This window comes from Limulus polyphemus, unplaced genomic scaffold, assembly GCF_000517525.1.
Source record: "Limulus polyphemus unplaced genomic scaffold, Limulus_polyphemus-2.1.2 Scaffold251, whole genome shotgun sequence".
In the NCBI taxonomy this organism is placed as follows: domain Eukaryota; kingdom Metazoa; phylum Arthropoda; class Merostomata; order Xiphosura; family Limulidae; genus Limulus; species Limulus polyphemus.
This window is the reverse complement of record NW_013665861.1, coordinates 106,264-127,991: the sequence shown is the minus strand read 5'-3', so window position 1 is coordinate 127,991 and position 21,728 is coordinate 106,264. Positions and strand designations below refer to the sequence as shown.

The following is a 21,728-nucleotide window of genomic DNA, read 5'->3' as shown; positions in this document are numbered from 1 at the left end:
GTTCAATACACTACAATTAAACGATAATCGGATTCGTATTATTATATTTATGACAATGTAAGCCACAGTTATAAAGTCAATGACAAGTACCTTCTTCATTTCATTGTTAAACAATTATAGTATAGGTGTCTCAGATACTCTTGTCTCAGCTTCCACTTTGGAGTTAATCACGGAGATTAAAGTACTCTAAATTGTTCATTAACCATGGTTAGATCTCAAAGAAAAATCGAGAACTTCCCTCAAGTGTAGAGCAATCAGATGAATGGAAGCTGCATGGCTAATCACAGTAGGCTACTGCAAATTGACTTCACTTATCTCGAAGTGTCATTAACAGAATGTGAACCACTTCCAAACGGATAGTACTGTTTCTAAGGAACTTGTATAAGGCAGACGTTCATTTACAACACAAGGAAGTGATTACCATCTGTCGATTCTGGCTTGCCGCAACCAATGGATACCTGCTCCGAAACTAAATTAAATGTTCGAAGCCGCAACTGGACGCTACATCAGAGTATAAACACTCTAAAACAGACTTCATAAGTCTGTCCTGCATGAAGGACGACCGAAGAAGAGCAATCCGTTCATAGCAAGGAACGTAACAACTACTCTTAAAATGTGTCAAAAACATATCCATTAGACCAATAACGTGATGCAATTGGATTTTTTGTATTATTCTTACTTCAGCCAGCATGGTCTGGTAGTTAAGGTGCTCGAATCGTAATCTGACGGTCGCAGATTCGAATATTCTTCACCGAACATACTCGCTCTTTCAGCTATGGGGGGCGTTATAATGTAACTATTATCGTTGATTAAAATAGTATTCCAAGAGTTGACGGTGGATGATGTTGAGCAGGTGCCGTCCCTCTAGTCTATCACTGCTAAATCAAAGACGGCTAACGCAGATAGCCCTCGTGTAGCTTTGCGCGAAATTGAAAACAACCCAAACCAAACTTCAACCATCAGCCTAATAACAGAGAATCTTGGACTAGATCCTATCCCATTTTCATACAGATAAGTCATACATGTAGTAGTGTTGAAAATATGGTGTGGGCAGGAATAAACATTGTTGGATATAGCGAACTCTATCATTAATGACACTCACTACAGAGACAACATCCTACACTCCTTTATGTTGCCATATACTGGTATAGTTTACTTCAGCGTAATGAATGTTAACGCCTGTTGTCATCGTGTTAAACACATGACGGAGCACTATGAGCCTGATTTGTTTTAAAACTAACTACAAAGTTTCGCTTTAATCCAAAATTATTATAAATTCCTATAATTTTGTGTGCGATGCAGGTTTAAGCTGGAGAACATTCAATATCATTGTAGCATACAATATTATGTGTCAGTATAACTTCACAAAAAATGTTCAGAGATTATGGAAATAAAAAATCAAAATGAGATACCTTGTAAAAAATTCATTTTGTATAAAGGTGCATATAAAATAACTTAATATTTTAATAATGACCTAAACACATCTTAATATAAGGATACTGTTAATGTCCATCATGATATGGAGTATTTTAAAACTTGCCAGAGGAAATATATTTATGTAGGGTTATAAATAACGAACCTGAGAACCATGCGAGGTATACATATATATCTTTTTGAATTTTGAACAACTATTTTTACATCATGATACCTCTTTCATTTAATTATTCAACCTGCAACTACTTATTTCTTTGATTAAAAATAGCTCTAAATAAGTTGGAGATATCACTCTGTAAGAAGATAATTTGGACACAGTTTAATATCTATTTTCCAGAATATCTGCAATGGTTGACCTAAAATAACTGGGATTGCTTTTCGTTAACATTCGCAGAAGAACAACTCTCTACTGAAGTGGTTGACAGTGTGATAGAGCTCTAGATTTCGGAGCTGATGAGTCATCTTCCAATGTGTGCGATACCACAATACATTTCCTGCATTTAAAGCACGTTGTAAAAGTGAAACCAAACCCTCATTATGGGTGGTGGGTGGTAGAGTGCTGTTGAATTCCGTCTGGTCAGTAGTCCAAAATTATGGTAGATAGCTTCAGTAGCTTTGCCATAAATACAAATACTCTGCTGAAATTTTCTCAACTTACATTTATCTAGATGAATTATTTTCTTGATACCTGAAAAACGTGTAAATGGCACTGTGTTTTAACATATTTACATTACAAAATCAGTTTGGTAATAAAAAGAAAATATTTTAGCTTAAGAGCTTTGTTGCGTTGATACTATAATAGTTTAATAAGAGGAATATTGAACTAATTGTTTTACCGAAAAACATAATTACACATATGAGGAACAGAAGCCAATAAAAGTTTAATTCTGCACTAGCATGGATTTAGATCAACTTAGGCAATAAGATAGATCAGCCGATGTTGCTGGTTCTTCTACCACATATTTGTACTCTACAAACAAAGACTAGAGATTTCTTACTTCAATGGAGCTTTCTTTAGCGTCCTACGGAAAAATTGTGTTCGTGCTCTAGGCCTTAGGTTATAAGATTTCGTAAAACAGCTAGTTTTAGCGTCAAAATAATTTACTAAAAATAGCTGCCAGGGCTCGTACATGTTAAAACCTACACGTCGTGCGTAATCGCAAAGAATGGTAACATTCGGAATAGCAATATTGTCTTCAGAAGTGTGACTTCAATTTGCTTTTAGTTCTGAATACTTTATAGAAAGTACTGTACAAGGAAGTTTGATTTTCTGTCCTGCCCTGATCGCTTGTCATATGTATACGAGAAGCAAAGAAATCAGAATTTAATGCTGGTTATCTAAGGTCTAAAGTAAGAAAACACGAAGGTAAAATAGTTGTATTAACCATTTACAAACGTTAACACATCATTCACTCGAAACATTACTCCTACGAATAAGATATTGTTTAGGACATTTTACATAGATTTTTTTTATCTAAAACACTGCTCTAATTTATCAGTTGTTATATAAAAGCGCTTAAACTTTTATACAAAACACTTGAAATTTCATTCTCAAATATAAGCTACGTCAGCAAAAAATATAATAAAATGATATCTCTAAAGAAATACATATGTTACAAGCATGTCTAGAAAATGTCGGTGATTTTATTCAATCTGATTATGCTGTTTTGCATTCACAAACAGTATTCTGCAGATGTCTTGAAGGTCACGTGAAATTTAGAAGACTGCAAAGAAACAAAACAGGACCATTAGCTGTAGAATTGGTTTAGATTTAGTTTCCAACATAACATTACTTCATACGTGACAGCTAAAATTAAGTTAACCTTTCTTAAATAGACAGTTTGCTCACAGAGAGTTCATCGAATAGCCCTTAAGAAATAAAACGTAGTCATAGGGGTAAAGTTATGAATTAATGATAAAGCTTGATTGCAAGTGCATGTATAGTTAAAGAGCAAAACAGACAATGAGTTATGGTTATGTAGCTATTGCTGTACTAAATGTAATTGGGTAAAATGCTCGTTTCCACGACCAAAGTAAAGAATTAAGTTAGGCTTCTTCCATTCCTTGACTCCTATATATCGTAAAACGACATTTATAGTATCCAGCTTCAGAATTATTTTACATTAGTTTCTTAGTTAGATTATATGGTTTCTGATAGGTTATAAAACTGTTTTTTACCCCAAATATTTTGTTTATTTCATTTCTCAATTTTTGTTCAAATCTTGACGAAGGACTATCTGTGCATAGCCGCCCCTATTTCTCAACTGATAGACTAGAAAGATGGCAGCTAACTAACAGCATCTACTGCCAACTTTTGGCTATTCTTGTCTAAATAAATAGTGAGATTTGACTGTCTTACTTGTAGTGCACCATGGCCCTAAAGTAGTGGGCACGGTTTTCAAGCAACGGGACGCGAAAAATCAATCCTCGGATTCACAGTTCGAGCACGCTTTACCCTGTTCCAGCTAAATGACTAGAGATTCGTGCTTTAGAATTATTGTTTTTACCAAAAACAAATAACTGAATAAATGTGCATGAAGTATTTCTATACCAAGCAAACCATCGAAAACATGTATGAAAGTTACTGCTTTTGTACTTGAAACAAAAATGTCAAAAATCCTATGTAAAGCCATTTTTAATCAAAGTATAAATTAATGACTGGAGAATAATGTGATCAATGACGTATTTTCATAACTGCAATATTGTGTACTTATATTATAAAACATATATAGGGCAACATTGTGCAGTAAAATTTATTTAACGTATAGGCTAAACAACGTTTACATTACAGAATGATTATTAAAAATGACTCATCTATAGTTTTGCCTATATTTTAAAATAAAATTGTGTGCTTATATTATAAAATTACGTCACCAAATAAAAATATTATTTATATGTTTGTAGTTGTAAATTAGATTCACGTTTTTAGTTATGCAGTAGTGTTCTTTTTAATAACAAAGACACACATAATGCAAATGTTTCTCTTCTTATTTAATACGTTTATTATCATAAATGAAACATCACCAAATTCCCTTTAAGTTTTGCATTGAAGTTATTTTTATACAATGAAACTCATATTGTAGAAACTTGTTAAACTTACGTTCAACTGACGACACAGATCTCCTAGTGACGAGGTTTAAATAATGTAACTCCATAGTCTTGAGAAATTCTATTCGATAAAACCTTCTTTCCTATGAGACAAGTGCAGTATATAAAGTTAAAACAAACAGAATTTTAAAAAGCTTAATATTGCTGTATAATGTGTATGAACTCTATTTCAAGTTTGTTTGTTTTACTTAACTATGCTACGTAGTTTTAAAATTAATGATAAAGTGGTTCATCTTTAAAAAAATATTGTTGGCCTTAAAAATGAGGTGATACATGTACTTCTCATTGGCACCAAAGTAATGATAGAATCATCAATCATCCTTAACTGACGTGTACCACAGCGGGTGTAGCTACCGCAAAGGAAATTCTCAGATTACATTTCGTTTTCCTATCTTCAATTGGAAAACAAAATACGTAAGGAATATCGAGCGAACTTTTGTATTGTTTATGCTTTTTTTCGATTTGATTTATACTTTGCTGAGACAAAAATAATTTTATTCTGACAAGGCATATGTAGCTAATATTTATAATTTCGTGTGTTAACTTTCCTTGACGGTACGACCTTTTTTCGTTTTCACGCTTTCTTAAAAAAAGAAAGAAAGAAAAACTAATTCGGCTTAAAATATTCTTAGGAGTTGATCAAAACTAAATCCATGATAATTTTTTGATGGAAATTAGATCTTTTAATTGCAGATCTAGATCCCCTAGTTAATACGTTCGCCTATAGCCAAACATCTTTAACAAATTGTTAAAAATCAAAAGCCTATAAAAGAGATGGGAAGCCCAAATTTTGTTTCAAAAACGAAAACGTTCGATCGCATTATATTATAAATATCATATGATAAAAGGGCTTTAATATTTCGTATTCCTAACGATATACTAAATGAAATAAAACTTAAACGATAAAGTGATATTGTTTTATTAAATTTCTTACAGAGGGTTAGTAGTTAGTAGTCTAAGAAGTATTTTAAATATTAGTTTAGATATTAAAACAAAAATGCTTTATCAAAGCACAAACGAATTTTATAATTTCTAAAACAAAAAATTTCATTCTGAAAACCAATTACAATTACGTTTGGTTTGTTGAATATCTGCGCAAAGGAATGAATGTGTTGTTGGTATTTTTATAAAAAAAAAGTAAAGTGCTGCAAAAATATTTGTGTTTAAATAAAGATATACCGCGACTTACATTTAAATAAAGATATACCGCGACTTACATTTAAATAAAGATATACCGCGACTTACATTTAAAAGTGCAATAATAGAATCATGACTTGATATCCGTAGAGTATTATTAGATTTTAAGTTTTATTGAGCTAATTGAAGATTGTCTTTATAATTATACTTAATGTTGAATACAAAGAGTTAAGAAACTCACACCAGATTTTTTGGAGGAACCAAAATAAAGCAATCCCGTAATAATAAAAAAGTTTGGCTTTCCTTACTAATGATCGATTACATTAAGATAAGTAAGTTTGTTTTTTTTTACACAGCAAGTGCTTTAGGACATTCCACATATATTAGTGAAACTACAATTTTTCCCTGTCGACAATATGTAGATAAATTGCCTTATATTGTTTTATAAGTACTGTATGCTTCAAATGTTTCTCACAGAAACGCATGTATTTTATTTTGTATCATATGAATTTATTGCGTTCAGTTTTCACTCTTCGACCTTTTTCTAACAGCCACTATTAAATCACGCAAACATAGAATATTTCTAGCAAATGTTATCATTTCTCACAATGACTTTGGTTGGGCGACGCCTTTGTTTTACAACATAAAGACTTTACTTGGTCTTCGTCTGAATGTATTCTTCTGTTATCTAGCTACTTCCTCGAAATAACTGTTTCGTGTGATAATACTTTCCTTTAGACAAAGAACAAAAGCCAATTGAAGAATGAGTAAGAATATCGCCATCTAGCTCTCTTGGGCTTTTCCTTTCACTGGTCGGTTCCGACCAAAAGCTCTTAGTTCCCCAGATGTTTATTGTCTACAATAGTTAACTATAGATTTATATCACAGTCTAGTAATCTCCCTTATTGCGCATGTTCTTGGTTATATGATTACTGAAAGGTGTGCATTATACCATATATCATGATAGATGTTTTGTCAATTTAAATCCTTACTCAGACATGCCAGTCTTGCCAGAAACATGCTCGGTGCTGTTAACTGAAATGTCTGTCGAGTTAGATTTGGTTTCTTGTCTTCACAAAAAGAAAAAGAAAATTCAACATAAGTGCTTTCCCTTCTCACACCTAAATATTTTATAACCACAAAGTAAGTGAGCTGGTAAGTATCATCAATGGAAAGACCACTTCATATACTCATAATTCATTCTTATAAGTTAGGTTATTTGATTATACATTTAATCTTAATTTTAAACTAAAGCTTTTGTTTACCTTTAGCTTCCGGGCATCATTAACAATGTATAAACGTCCCTGCAGAATGTACCCTAATGAAACGTATCTAAAGAGATCTGATGGAAGAAGGATTATCAGAACCGTTGCTGATAGGTTATAAAAATTGTATATACGACCTTCTGTACAGTGATTGGAAGTTCAACTTTGATATTTGTCAAAGTCTAATTTATAAAATCCAAATTAATAATGACTTACTAACTTATTTTCAATGTAATCTTATAAGTATCAATTTCACAATGCATTATTTTGTTGATATTAACTTCTCTTACAAATTTGGCACTTGTATCTTTTTCTGTTTTGTGGTTGTGTCTTGGTGGTATCATACATCAAATTTTATGAAACCCTACTTCGAGGCTACCAACATAATAAATTTTAACTTTCTAAGTTTAACAGTTATGCAGATCTGGGACAGGAGAGTAGTTTGCCTCAAAGATCGTGCAATTCAAGTACTAACCTTTAAACTATATATATTTCATACTCGTTTAAACGAAAAAGTGCATTGAATGATTGCGATTATTCTGAGTTATTACGAATTTAATAAATGATAAATAACTTTATGAATATTATTGAAGAAGTTCTTACAGAAGTGCCTGATGATGAAAAAGTGACGATATAGAGTGTGAATTAATTGAAATGCATCTTCTTCAGCTCTGAAGAAGGAATGCCTTCAAGGGTTGAGTACGTTATATTAGAACAATTTTTGGTAGCTTGATCATGTCGCCACATCCGGTCATGCTCTATCTGATGATCGTGCAAGTTGACAATAGCCCTGCGACGTAGTTTCAAACGCAAAAACGCTCCGTCGTAAGGATGTCATGTCTAAAACACGCCACTCTTCTCTGCGTTCTTTCTATAGTCCATAATGTACAAGTACGACACTTTCCCAGTATCCGTTTCAAACAGTCAGATGCATAAAAATTTATGAATTTCGAATGAAGTAGCACCTGTTTCATTTTCCAGCTGTTTGAGGTATACGATAGTTTAACAGATATATTGTGAAAACAAACTGTATACACGTAACTTACGTCGCTTTCCCAAACGGAGAAATTATTCTTGATTATGGTGTGTACTGTTACATGAGGCACGTAGACAGCTTTTGCCACTGTCCTTTATGTTGCGTGTTTCTTTCTCGATGGTCCTTATTCCGGAATTTATTTCATATTCCTTTTGTTTTAGAATTTTGTGGATATTAGCGATATCCTTCATATTCAAATAGTTTTATATATATATAACACTCAAAATTCTGGCTTTGGATTGTAAAATAATTGCACCACACGAATAAAAAGGAAAACAAAATAACGTCAGTGTTTAACTCATTTTTAAATTAACTTGTTAAAAATTTTCTTTGGTTTTGGTTTCAATATTGATGTTACTAAGTATACTAGTGGCAAAGTTTTGAAACAGATATCAAGGATTTTAATGATACAATTCATATAAACTAGGATTAGGATGTATATATGTATAAATTAAAAACTGAATACTTTAAGCGCGATTTTGATTTATTTACAGAACATTTCAGGACATCGTCGAAAAGTAATGTAAATTTCCCTACAAAGTAAACAAAGTTAGTTACTGTGTGAATAAAACAGAATTTACAATAGTATCATTTACATGTTTCAACTCGATTTCATATGAAGAAATTACTAGCCAGCTGGATTCTTAAAGATCTTTACTTTGTTGTCGTTGAGGAGTTTGTTTGTTTTTTGTTGTTGTTCTTTTTACTCAGTAATCCTCTGTGGATAAAGTACTACAATAACTTCGGATTAAGGTTTTCACACCCTGCTGGGCCTTTAGTGAATTTTACTTAAAATCTACACATTAAGAAAAACATATAATTTAAGAATAATCAATCCAGTATTTTACTGGAAAACAGTTGTTCAGCTCTGAAACGAATCAAAACGAACAGGTGAAAATGGTGTAAAATTTTCAGTTCTTTATTAGCAAAATCCGTTTATTTTACTGTAGGATAAAAACAATATATATCATCATCTAAAGCTGTATAAGCATCGTTTTCAAATTCTAACCTCGTTTAAGTTATATAGTCAAAGTATAGACTACGCTGCCACGCATGGTCTGGTGGTTAGGGCACTCGACTTGCAACCTGAGGGTTGCAGGTTCGAACATATTCAGCCTCCCCCAGTGGCACAGCAGTACGGCTGCGGACTTACAATACTGGAAACCGGGTTTCGATACCCGTAGTGGGCAGACCACATTGTTTAGCTTTGTGCTTAACTTCAAACAAAACAAAAGACAAAACGAATACCTTCACTGAACAAACTGTTCAGCCGTGGTGACGTTTTAACGTGAGGATCAATTTTACAGCCAGTTTGTAAAGAATAGTCCAAGAATTGGCGGTGGTTGGTGTTGACTAGTTATCTTCCCTTTATCACTTTTAAACAAGAAACGGCTAACGCAGATAGCGCTCGAGTAGCTTTACGCAAAATTCAGTAAATAAACATAATATGTTATATTTATTCGTGGTTTATTTTTCATTTCTAATACCATATATAAAACTTAGACAGGGATATAATTCATGTTAGCTTGAACATCATGTATTTATTTATGAATGTATATCTCGTGTATTTTGGAAGGATTTGTTTATCTCTTCAGAAAACATGCAATGAAAAGAAATTCCCAACATCCATCACTTAAGATTGTGTAAGTCAGAAAAAAATGCTTTATCACCTTATTTTATGTATTATACTCATATAAAGTTCTGTCATTATGGACACATGTTTTGGCAAAACACTCATTTTTAAAAAGTTATAAAATGTCCAAAGTCTTATCGTCTGTAGAAAATGAAATTCAGGTCGAAAAGACAAACAACAGGAATTTACAAAACGTGACGTTTTGTAGTAGGTTGCAGTCCCTCCCTAAACTCTTAAATGTTATCCAGGAAATGTAGTCAAAAACTGTTAAATAATGTGATATGGATTTCAACTTAAAATTTACTTTCCTACCAGGGGAAAACTTAGGTTAGCTATGGTCAAGAAAATTTGTTGACAATGAAACATTAAGACCAGGATATAAAATTAATTGTAAAGTTCGTAAACAAATAAACTAATCGACTGCTTTTTTATAGATTAGGAGGATATTTGAAAGCTTCCTCTCATGTATTTCATGACGTGGTTAAATCGTTCCTTTAATTCTCCATAAGATGAACTCAGTGGCAAATAAAACAATATAAATCGAAGAAAAATGAAAGAAAATATTTTTATCAACGTCAATAAATGTTTAATGACGTAATGTCATTATTTATATTGTAATAGTTTGAATTGTTTGTACGATACCACTGATGGAATGCCACCTGGTGGTTTTAAAGAAACGTAACGTAGTATTTGTTTAAAAAGCGATTTTTATAAATATTTCCTTGTTTAACCATACATGAAAAAATTTTATTAAAATAAAAAGTCCAGATACGGGAAGAAATATACGTAAAACGTATGCATCGTGAAAAAATTTTAATACAATAATGTGTCATAAATTTTAACTGGAATCACAGCTATTATCCTTGCATTTACAAAAACTCTATTTCTGTAAATAAGGCATACTTAACTTCAATAAGCAAGATTTTTATTATGCCAGTTATTTTCATTTCTTTTCAACCTTCAAGAAACAGGTACACTTATTTATGATGTACATGTTAGTTTCGAAAGTTGTTCCAAATTACTGACAAGGTTTGAATCAGATTAAGTACATACATGTGTATAAAAAACTATGTATAATAAATTAGATATTTAAAAGAAAAGTTATACTGTTGAGTCTTCATATCTTATATATGTTTTAATTTATTTGTTATATTTGATAATTTGTGTTTCTATAAGGTTAAGGAGCTATAAAAGGATGCCAATAATAACGAAAGAGTAAAGCCGATATATCAACCATATTATAATCATTCATATTCTCTTACAACTAACTATCAAAGGACCCAGTTCTAGCCACGATAACGTTCCCCGTACCATTATTATAGCTTCAGATTCAAGAGTCTCTTGTAGTTTACTCCAAATCTTCCAGTTTTACATAGTAAAAGAAATAAATTAAGCTGTAAATATTACTGAACCGTGATGTCCTGTTTATACCTGAAATGAGCATTTCTCGGACTGATTTTAAATGCGATACAACATTTTTCCTAGTGTATATCGTTTGCTATGGTTGAAGATGTCAAATCCCGAGCAATATTAAAGAAATTTACCAATTGAGATAAAATCTGAAGTATATTACATTGCACAATCTCGTACAATCGTCTTTTTCCACGATCAGAAACCAGTAGTTGGAGCCCACATTTTTTTGTTGTTTTTTGTGTGTGTTTTTTTATGTTGCTACTGCTGTTGTTCAAATGTCCTTAAACAGCTAATGAAAGAAACAGCCTTTGAAAAAGTTGATTCTTCTAAAGAGAGGAAGAGATCCTTACTTATTTTACAGACTAGACGTGATTTGGATACATCTCTGCATTCATAAAGCTGATGGAACTACTTCACATATCACGTACTGAACTTATTTTGCATATTCAATTATATACAGTGTTTTACAAATTCAGTCAATCTATAAGAGCGACGCTAGATATTTTTACTTTAGTTGCTTAAAGTTCTATGTACCAATTTAGGACACAAGTTTTACTTATCGCATGAGAAATCTCACTTTGACAAACTATTTAAAACTATTTACTATTCAGTTTCGCGTTCGGAATTATTTTATTTTGTTTCATTAGAAGCAACTACTTCCTCTCGACTGACTGTGAACGTTTAAAGTAATTTATATGTATGACATGATAGACTTGAGCAACCACATCGGCATCTAATGTTAAATTTCCGAGTTCCTTGCACATATGATTCTTGAGAAAATGTTAAATCTGATGGTAGTTAACTCCTCTACCTCTCCGCTAAGACCGCTCTGTAATTTACGTCTTGATTTTAATTGTCTTTTCAATATATGCAAAGCTATTCGCTGGACCCGATTGCTTGATAGAAATTTAAATCATCAAGGATATGGAGATGAGTTATATTAGTCTCTTTTGTTCTCTGGCTGTTTGTTGAGTTAATATTTAAGGAATTATTACTTGCTTGTCACAAAAAAATCTAGAAAACTATTCTCCTGATTCGCCTTTCATATATGTTTTATAATTATACTTTCGCATGTGAGTGTAACTCTGGGGTTAGCGTGCCCAAATTGTGAATTTTATAATTCATGGTTCGCGACCCGTTGTCGTTAAAACGTGCGCCACACTATGGAGCCGTGGGAGCACTATAGAAATTACGGTCTAAGCCTACTATTCAATCAGATTAGAATTAGAACAGCCCAAGAGTGAGCAGTGGGTGTTATTGACTCGATGTCTTTCTTCCATTTAGTCAATCAGTTTCAGAGGAGGGGCAGCTATGTACAGATAATTTTTTGTGTATCATTGCGTAAAAATTTAGAAACAAAAATATACTTTATCAATATGTCTGTATTTTATCAATGTATTATTTTCTCTAATTTTTATAATATTTTTTGTTTGTTTGTTTGTAATTAAGCACAAAGCTACACAATGGGTTATCCGTTTTCTGCCCACCACGGGTATCGAAGCCCGGATTCTAACGTGGTAAGTCCGCAGACATACCTCTGTGCCACTGGGGGGGATATAGTATTTCTACCCGATTTTTTACTTACTTAGATGACTTTTACTACTATTTTAATTACAATCTATAATAGTTGTTCTATTTGTAGATATATATAACTTACCATTTTTAAAGCCATCCTCCATTTCGATAATGCAGTCGACATACATATATTCTTCTGTTTTTTAGATAATAAACATTTTGATTTAATTAACTGGAAAATCTTCAATATATAATAAATATTCGCTTCAAAATAAAATAAGAATTTAATTCAAATCTAACATTCGGTATGCGCTAAATTAATTTCAAGCTTTGAACCAGAACTATACCATTACTGGAACCTGGTTCTTGTTTCATGTATGCTAGTTAATTATATGTTTTGTCTTTACTTGGTGAGAAATCACATGTATAATATGGTTCTTCCTGAAAATAGGGTTGTGGACAATAACTACCACAAGTCCATTAAGCCTACATCACGTGAGCCCAGATTTAGTGGAAGTCGATTGCAGAGGAGAAGAAACTATTGCTTCGGTACGTTTGTTCTCTGAAATATGTATTGAAGAAAAAATAAGTTTTTGAAACGATGTTTTTAACCACACTTTTTGTTTGTTTTTGTTCTTTACATAATAAATGTGTTTTATGCTTAAATGGTTGTGAATTTTGTTAATGTTTTATATATAAAGGAGAAAATTATAAATTTAAGCAGTTACCATTCTTAATATTAAACTATTAACTGCGTGTTTATTGAAACGTACGTACGCATGGGTGATTAGTAATACCAAATCCTTAACACAAATTTAAATACAAGTCACAACTAAATCACTACAAACATGTCTTCAAAACTTGAGAAGCAAGGGCTTGCAGATGGGGAAGCAAGCATGAACCGTACCCATCCCAATAATATTATGCATACGAACTTGATCATTTCGGTGAATGCAATACTGTTTATTTCTACGCATATGATGTACGCGAGTGTGTTAATATGTCTTAGTTTTATATATGTGTGTGTTTTACGAGACTCCTCCCCTCATAGCGAACCCATGTAAATTTTTGCACACAGCTGTGTTAAGAAGAAATTGAAATATTTTCATCTTCAAAATGAAGAAAATGCATTATTACAAGTTAAAATATCCATTTCGTTCAACAAAATGTTATGTTCGTGAATTAACTAAGAAGGTTGAGTACGTTATATTAAAACGATTTTGAATATACAAATCAGCAAGTCACGTAATAACTACAGCCGACAGAAAGTCACAGTCGAATGGCATATATCAGAACTATATTTTAACATTATTTGGCGTTAGTAGGTAATGCGAAACCACTGAAAATGGCTCAATTTTTAGAAGGAATATAACAGCTAGTTCAACGAAAAATATTCATAAATTTATATCATAAATATATATTGAGATCGGGAATTTAGAATTTCCAATACAGGAATATACATTGTACTTAATATTATTGGAAAACAAATGAATAAAAATCAACTTGTGGAACAAGACTGTCCAGAAAAAGATATGGAGCAGATAAGATTTTGGTAAGCCAGGAGACGTGTTTCAGTTCTATTTCTTGTTGCAACATTGGTATTTTGAAGCTTTTTATTGCTCTGGCTATTATGATGTTAATGTGGTTAGTGACATTGAGTTGTATGTCAAAAATTACCCCCTGGTAGTTTAGTGTTCCTTCCAAAGACATAGCAGTGCTCGCAAAGAGTGATGATAGTTTTCCTCATTGGTGGGTTTGTTTCGAAGAATATGGTTGTGGTATTAGCAGATTTTAGGACAAGTTCTTGTATCGTTGCACCACTTGCTCAACATGCTAAGAGATGATTGCATCTTGCCTTCGATTTCCTCTTTGCTAAAGCCTATACTGTACACCAGAGTGTCGCCAACAAATGTTAGAACACGACATCTGATTGGACTGTTAAGATGGGCTAGATCCATGGTGTCGATTTTTAAGAGGGCTGACAAGAGTGATAATCCTTAAAGCAGACCAGTATTGATGGTGATCTAGTCTGATTGCTTGCTTCCATTCTTTATGATGCATATTCTTATAGTTAGTGAACCTAAGACCCATTCCGAGCATTTTGTCGATAATAATGGGCAGCTGAACTCTGTTATAGGCACCTATCAGATCTAAATCTATTGTCAAGGTGTTGTGACTAGCTTCAAAACCTTCCCGTGTGTCAACTACGAATTTGCCAGCGTTGATTAAAGTTTCTCTTTCACCAAATAGCCATCCAACGATGAGGGAAGCAGTGGTTCAATCTGATAGGCAACATTTCTCTAGGATCTTGTCAATAATGTTTTCTAGAATGATGATTCGATGGCCTTTAAGAATAAAGTGACCCTTCATGGGTTAGGAGTAAAATTTTGATAAAGGTATCAGTTTGTATTTCAGGGATACTGTTGTCTAACTATGTTTAGCTCTAACTTCAACAGGTTAGCTTCCACAAATTTTTTTAAAGGTGAAGATTCTTACACCATCAGGATTTTACTATAAAAAAGGGTTGTAGAATCTAACATAAATGTCAAAATGTCTGTATTTTTTCCAGTAAAATCTTTTTTACGGAGTTAATATTAATTGACATTGTAGGGAATTTACAAAAAAAAAGCCTTTTTCAGGGTTTTCTTTTTAAACGTTTAGAGAAATACTCGGATTCCTCGTCATATATATTGTGTATTGTAAGGAATCTTCAAACACTCTGCTTGACTATACTCCGGTAAATATCTAACTGAAAATACCTTTGAAAATAAAAAGCCTCGGTGGCTCAACGGTAAGTCTGGGTCTTATAATATTAAAAATCGGGAATGGTCACTAAAGCTTCGAACTGGACCATTTTGTATAAACGTTTCTCTTGGTTATCATTTGCACAAAAAATAAAGATTGCTCATATTACACACTGAAATATCTCTTCAAGTTTCTTTAAAATTCTGTATCGCATAATCTGCTCATCAAAGTTAATCTTTCTCTTTTCTCTTGCTATACGTGAGTAAAGAGCAAAATTCTTAATAAATTATTGTTATTGAAGATATAATAATTGTGTAGCATTCTTAATGGACGTAGTTAATATGGCAGTATCATTAATTTATGTTTCATTCACAGCAAACAAAAGTATCTACAAATGTAACACAAAAAAACGTTAAAAACGATATGTGTGGCTTTTTAGAGTAAAAAATGAAAACAATATGCTTTATAATATCTTTTAGTCTTTGAACATTTTATCTGATTCTTATTTCAGGGGACATGGATTAGATCTCGTAACATCACCATGCACTCTGATGCCGGATTCACTCTTTATGCCGATAATGCAACATCCAGACGTAATTCGTGTTGTTCACTATGCATTCCAAATGTGATGAGTGATTCTAATGTGTGTTCGCCAGGACAAGGAAAAAACGAGGGGTACATTTTGCAAATTCGACTTTATATTTCGAGTAAGAAACTTAAGTATTTTCCTATACATTAACAAAAAACGCCATCGATTTCGGTTACTTGATACAATGTCGTGTTATGCTTTGGGTGTTGACATTTTAGTTGATTGAATGTTCGGCGTTTCCAAAAACAATTAGTTATGTTTTCCAATAATGGCATTTACCTGACCAAACTGAACAGTTGAGTTTCCTTAAGCAGTTCAAGCAGATTCTTAAACATTATTCAAGCTTATATTAATATTTAATATATAAAAACAAGAGAACAAATTTATAGTAAACTGTAACTTTTTTTTAAAAGAAAACATATTCGTTAATAATCTATGGATGAAATAGTAAAGTCGTTTTTTTTTGTTTTTGTGAAAGTCGTTCGTCATGATATTTCTTCCTTAATTATTAAATATTCAACAAAACTTTCAAGTACTTTTCTGATAGGAGAGTTGCCTTAGTAAAATTTCCATATAGTGACTGCAGCAACAATTGGTTTGTTTGTTTGTTTGTTTGTTATTAAGCACAAAACTATACAAAGGGCTATTCGTGCTCTGCCCACCACGGGTATCGAAACCCGGTTTCTAGCGGTGTAAGTCCTACCGCTGTGCCACTGGGGGGGGCGCAACAATTGGAAACTACTGTACATAGATACTTCGTTAGTTGCTCAGTATACTCAAAAATAAGTAACTTAAAAACAAAAATAAGAACTATTATTTTGGTTCATTCTCTTTATAAATGACGCCAGTTACTAAAAATTGTTTCATTTTTCCTTATACGTATGTCTATAGCTTTCCCATTTAGAGTTACTGTTTTATTTATTGTTTGTGTATTTATTTCATTTCAATTTAACTCTAAGTACATTTTAAGATACTTTAATACATTCTTTGTTAAATTTTGTTATATTTTTTGTCTCAACTATCACTAAGTTCTATTACCATGAGTCAATTTATCCATTTGATTATTTTTTATTCCTCTTGTAGTTTAGGCTATTGGTAAAATCTAAATATTAGATTCACTTTATAATTCTGACTTAAATTATTCAAATGTTAAATAACTTGATGACTGTTAAAAGAAATGATTAAACAAATGAGTCAAAAACTAAAATACCTTATTATTTATAAGAATAATTTTAATTTTTTTACATTTTCACATCTTTATTTTCAGTTCCAGCAAAACGTAGACATGTGAAGAAAACAAATAGAGTAGCTATATGCCAGGGAGGTGACGTTCACTTGCTCTGCAATGTAAACAGTTCATCACGGACGTCCATCGCATGGCGAAGAACGTGGGATAATGTTTTGTTTAAGGATGAATCTTTGGTGATTTCTAATGTTCAAAGGGAAGATGAAGGAATTTACTTATGTGAAGCAACTGATGAAAACGGCCATGTTGTAAAAAGTGACGTCATGCTACTTGTTGAATGTAAGTCAAGGTTTTGATTATCCTAAAAACTGGCTAAGAAAGCAAGCCTTATTTTCTTTTTTTTTGTGAAACCTGTGCTTTGCTTTAAGATAATAACATCGCAGTCGTCAGTTCAGTCTTAAGTTCAGCTTAAGAAGTATAACGTTATATTTATTTTTACATTGACATCCTGGTTCAGAAAAGTAAAATGGTATTTCTGTTAAAATGTCAATCCTGGCTAAGAAAACCGACGTTAAATTTATGTTAAAATGTATGGGTAAGGTTATTAGTAAAATATTCTAAATATTAAATTCCTTATTCAATGTATGTTTTAGTTTTAAAAATACGTAATGTTCCTCGTTAAATGCATGTTTTAATTTGTTTTAAATGCATCCTTTCTTATTAAACGTATAATTTAGTTTAAAAAGGTGATGTTACGTTTCTTGTTAAGTTTATGTTCTAGTTTTAAAAAGTTACCTCATGTTTCTTTTATATTAAGATATAAGAGCGAAGTTTTCTTCCACACAGTTTCCTTATTTAGTTCACAAGTTCAGTAACCGTAAACAGAAATATCTGAAGACTGTCGCTGGAATGGTGACCAATAGTTTCTTAACTGTTCTTTGTTTGTTAGTTGTGACAAAACTACTAAGGCTCTCTGCCGCCGTCTCCAATTTTGACTGCCACAACTCTTGAATTATTTCTTACAAACGAATAGTAGGATTGACCGTCGCATTATAACTCTTCCACGGGCTCCCCGGTGACTCAGTGGTAAGCCTGAGGGCTCATAGCACAAAATTTCGGGTTCCGATACCCGCGGGGAGCAGAGCGCAAGTTAGCCTATTGCGCAAACAAACATCCCCAAGTTGAAATGGCGAACATGTTTGGCGCCGGGTTAAGATACATGTCAGGCCAGATCTTCTTAATTAAATAAAAATAATAATCATATACAGGAAGAAATATTCGCTCTTACTTCTTAGTATTCAAACACATCATCTTACATTATTATAAGTCATGTTAAATGTACATTCTAGTCAGAGAAAAATAACTTAGCATCCTATGTAATTCTGAACTATGAACAATTACGGTATAAAGAAACTGTATATACAAGGTAAGAGAAATTGTATTTACTGTTCAATAACTGTTCCAGTAAAGAGAAACTGTATTATATTTCTTGTTCATGTAAATACTAATTATTAAAAAAAAATTGTTTAAACATTCTGTTAATATGTGCAACCTAGTTAGAAATAGTTATGCTTATTGTAGTAATTTGTGAGACGTTACATTACAATAAAATTGATAATAATTTGAATAACACCCTAGATTTCTGGCACAGGACTGTTCGTATAGAAAAGGTACTAATATTACCAAAACTTCTCACGTGCCTCATTATTAATACAGCTGTTACAATTAATAATTTTTTCAGGCTTTCAACAGAAAAAAGTATTTCGATGAAAAAATGACAAGACAAATTAAAAACAGAAAATATGAATCTGCGTCTCTTTTCCCAAGTAAAAATCTGTGAAAAGAAAACTCGATTAAACGTTTAATAAAGTTTGAAATTACAATATTTGAATAGAACGTTATTTCTAGCTGTATACAAAGACCATTAGAATGAGGTAAAATGACAATTTGCGGGTGATGAAATGTACCTTTATTTAAAACAACGGTGCTATTTTGTGTGACAACAACTCCCAATAAGTTTGTTTGTTTGTTTTTAATTTCGTGCAAAGCTACACTAGGGCTATCTGCGCTAGCCGTCCCTAATTCAACAGTGTAAGACTAGAGGGAAGGCAGCTAGTCCTCACCACCCACCGCCAACTCTTGGGCTACTCTTTTACCAACGAATAGTGGGATTGACCGTCACATTATAACACCCCCACGGCTGAAAGGGTGAGCATGTTGGATGTGACGGGGATTTGAACCCGCGACCCTCAGATTACGATTCGAGTGCCCTAACCACTTGGCCATGCCGAGCCTCCCAATAAGTGAAACTTTATTACGCACAAATTTCTATCATACCTTAAAACCCATGCAGTTAACTTGGCAAATCAAAGACTAGAGTCAAATCTACGACATATCCTTCAAATAGCCTTGTTCTTCGGTGGCTTAACAATAAGTCAGTGAGTTATAACGCTAAAAACCAGTTTTAATTACCCACGGTGGGCAGAGCACAGATAACCCATGGTGTCGCTTTGTGCTTTACAAAAAAATAAATAGCTTAATGAATTAACGAGCGTTTGTACTTTTAAACTGAGTTTGAAAGAAATAAATTACAAAGTAAAATGATGGCTTGTGGAAAGTTTACAACATAAGCTATAAACGCGACAAACACAGTTTTCGTTCTTTGGAAATCCGTTGTCATGTTTTCATCAAATGTTAGAATTATGAGCTAGTACACAAATTTTAAAATAATGTAGTGGCAGCACAAAAACAAAAAAAAAATTCACTCCATTTGCAGTAGGTTTCCGACAAAGTGAGTTTAATCCGCCTTCTTGTTAAGTAATTTTACAAATGCTATCAATTATCAAATGATACTTTACTAACTTAGTTATGTACCATAAGACTTAAAGTAACTTTTAACTTTCTTGGGTATGGAAGCACATTATATAATAATAAGTTGCTAAACAAGATTTATAAGCATAATGAGTGATTTGTTCTACATACTATGTGTTTGACAGAACATTGGTCTGTCTTCTTCAGGTAGCTTTATATCTGAAAAAAAAAAACAGACCAATGTTCTGTCTAATCATGCAGTATCTTCCCAAAAAATAAATCACTTCATTATGCTTATAAATCATGTTTGGCAACTGATTATTAACGTTAAGTTTCGTGATAAATGTGCTTCTCAAATAGTTTGATTGAGTTTAACTCAAAGCTACACAATGGGCTCTTTGTGTTGTGCCACTGCAAGTATTGAATCCGATTATTTGCCGATGAGCTACTGGGTGGTTGGGTGGGGTCATTAGTATGCCTCTTAAGTTATTACTTGCTCAACATCTCACACTAAGAACTCGGAATACACAATGTAAGGAAACAGTACCTAACTCCAACTTAATCAAGCTTAGTTCTATATAAACTACTTTTTACAAGTGTTAGGCAAGAAATATCCTAATATTTCCAAACAAATTTCATACATTATTAATAATTGAAACTAGTATATGAAGCAACAAAATAAAAACTTTTTTTATGATGTTTAATATGAAAAAAACATTTTTCGCAGCGCGTCTTTGTAGTCAGATTGAGATTTTTCAAGTCCATTTATGTTGATTTGGTCAAGTCTTTAAGAAAACTGGTCAGTTTTACAGTATTTGAGGCTAATTTACAGAATATCCAATAATAAAATACGAATTGTCCCTGTGGTATAGCTGAGTATTTCGGAGCTAACAAGTCGAGATCGTCACCGTGCGATACCACAAAACATTCACCCACTTTAAGATGTGAGTGCGTTATAAGAATAACAGTCAATCTGTTGGCATGGAAAAATGGGTAGCAATTATCTACTGTCTGGCTAGCTTTCCACTGGTCAGTAGCTCAAAATTAGAGACGGTAGCAAGTAGCCTTAGTAGCTTTGCATAAATACAGTCCCCCAGTGGCACAGTGGTATGTCTACGGACTTAAACTGCTAGAAACCGGATTTCGATACCCGTGTTGGCCAGAGCACAGATAGCCCTTTGTGTAGCTTTGTGCTTAATAATAATAAACAAACAAACAAGCATAAATACTAAATATTATTTACTGAAAACTTAATTTTGTAAACTTTCGTAATTAACTGTGTGTTTTCCAGTCTGTATTCTTATCGTTTTACATTCACAATTCTTCTTATTTCGTCAGTTTTTTGATGAAAAAAAAAGCCATCCTAAAAAATTTCTTATTAAAAAGAAAACAAGTTTCCCTGCAATATAAATATTTTTCAGAACTTCCCGGAAGTAACATTTCCAACCAAGATACTGATATTTCACGAAACATTTCTTTATATTCAATATCTGTTAAAGCCAGAGCCTGTTTTATCTTATTCAGAAACCAAAATGTAATCAATCATTCGTATAATATTGAAATTTTCTAATGAAAGGTGACTTACAATTTTTAACAATTTACATTAAAAATGGCTAGGACAGATGCATGTTTCAGATAATTAAACGTCCCCTGTTGGCTCAGTGCTAAATTTAAAGCCTTATAACACTGAAATATGGAGTTCGATTCCTCGCGGGGAACATAGCGCAGATAGTAAATTATGTAGGCGTTTCCTTTAAACAAACAAACGTATAAGTAAACCCTGATGGCCCGGCATGGCCAGGTGGATAAGGCGCTCGACTCACAATCTGAGGGTCGCGGGTTCGAATCCGCATCCC

General features: G+C 32.7%; 1 protein-coding gene across 4 annotated transcripts in view; it reads left to right on the top strand.

The window, feature by feature from the left end:
* LOC111085138 (lachesin-like) overlaps positions 1–21,728 on the top strand; it is a 60,587-nt gene that overhangs the window by 30,086 nt on the left and 8,773 nt on the right. For 2 of the 4 annotated variants that reach the window (XM_022382461.1, XM_022382462.1), the window contains exons 2-4: positions 12,993–13,090; positions 15,798–15,993; positions 17,143–17,400. In XM_022382461.1, coding sequence (XP_022238169.1) covers positions 12,993–13,090; positions 15,798–15,993; positions 17,143–17,400 — 552 coding nt within the window. Of the gene's footprint in view, positions 1–6,685; positions 6,835–12,505; positions 12,544–12,992; positions 13,091–15,797; positions 15,994–17,142; positions 17,401–21,728 lie in introns of those variants that run through there. The other 2 variants (XM_022382463.1, XM_022382464.1) reach the window with 2 other exon arrangements.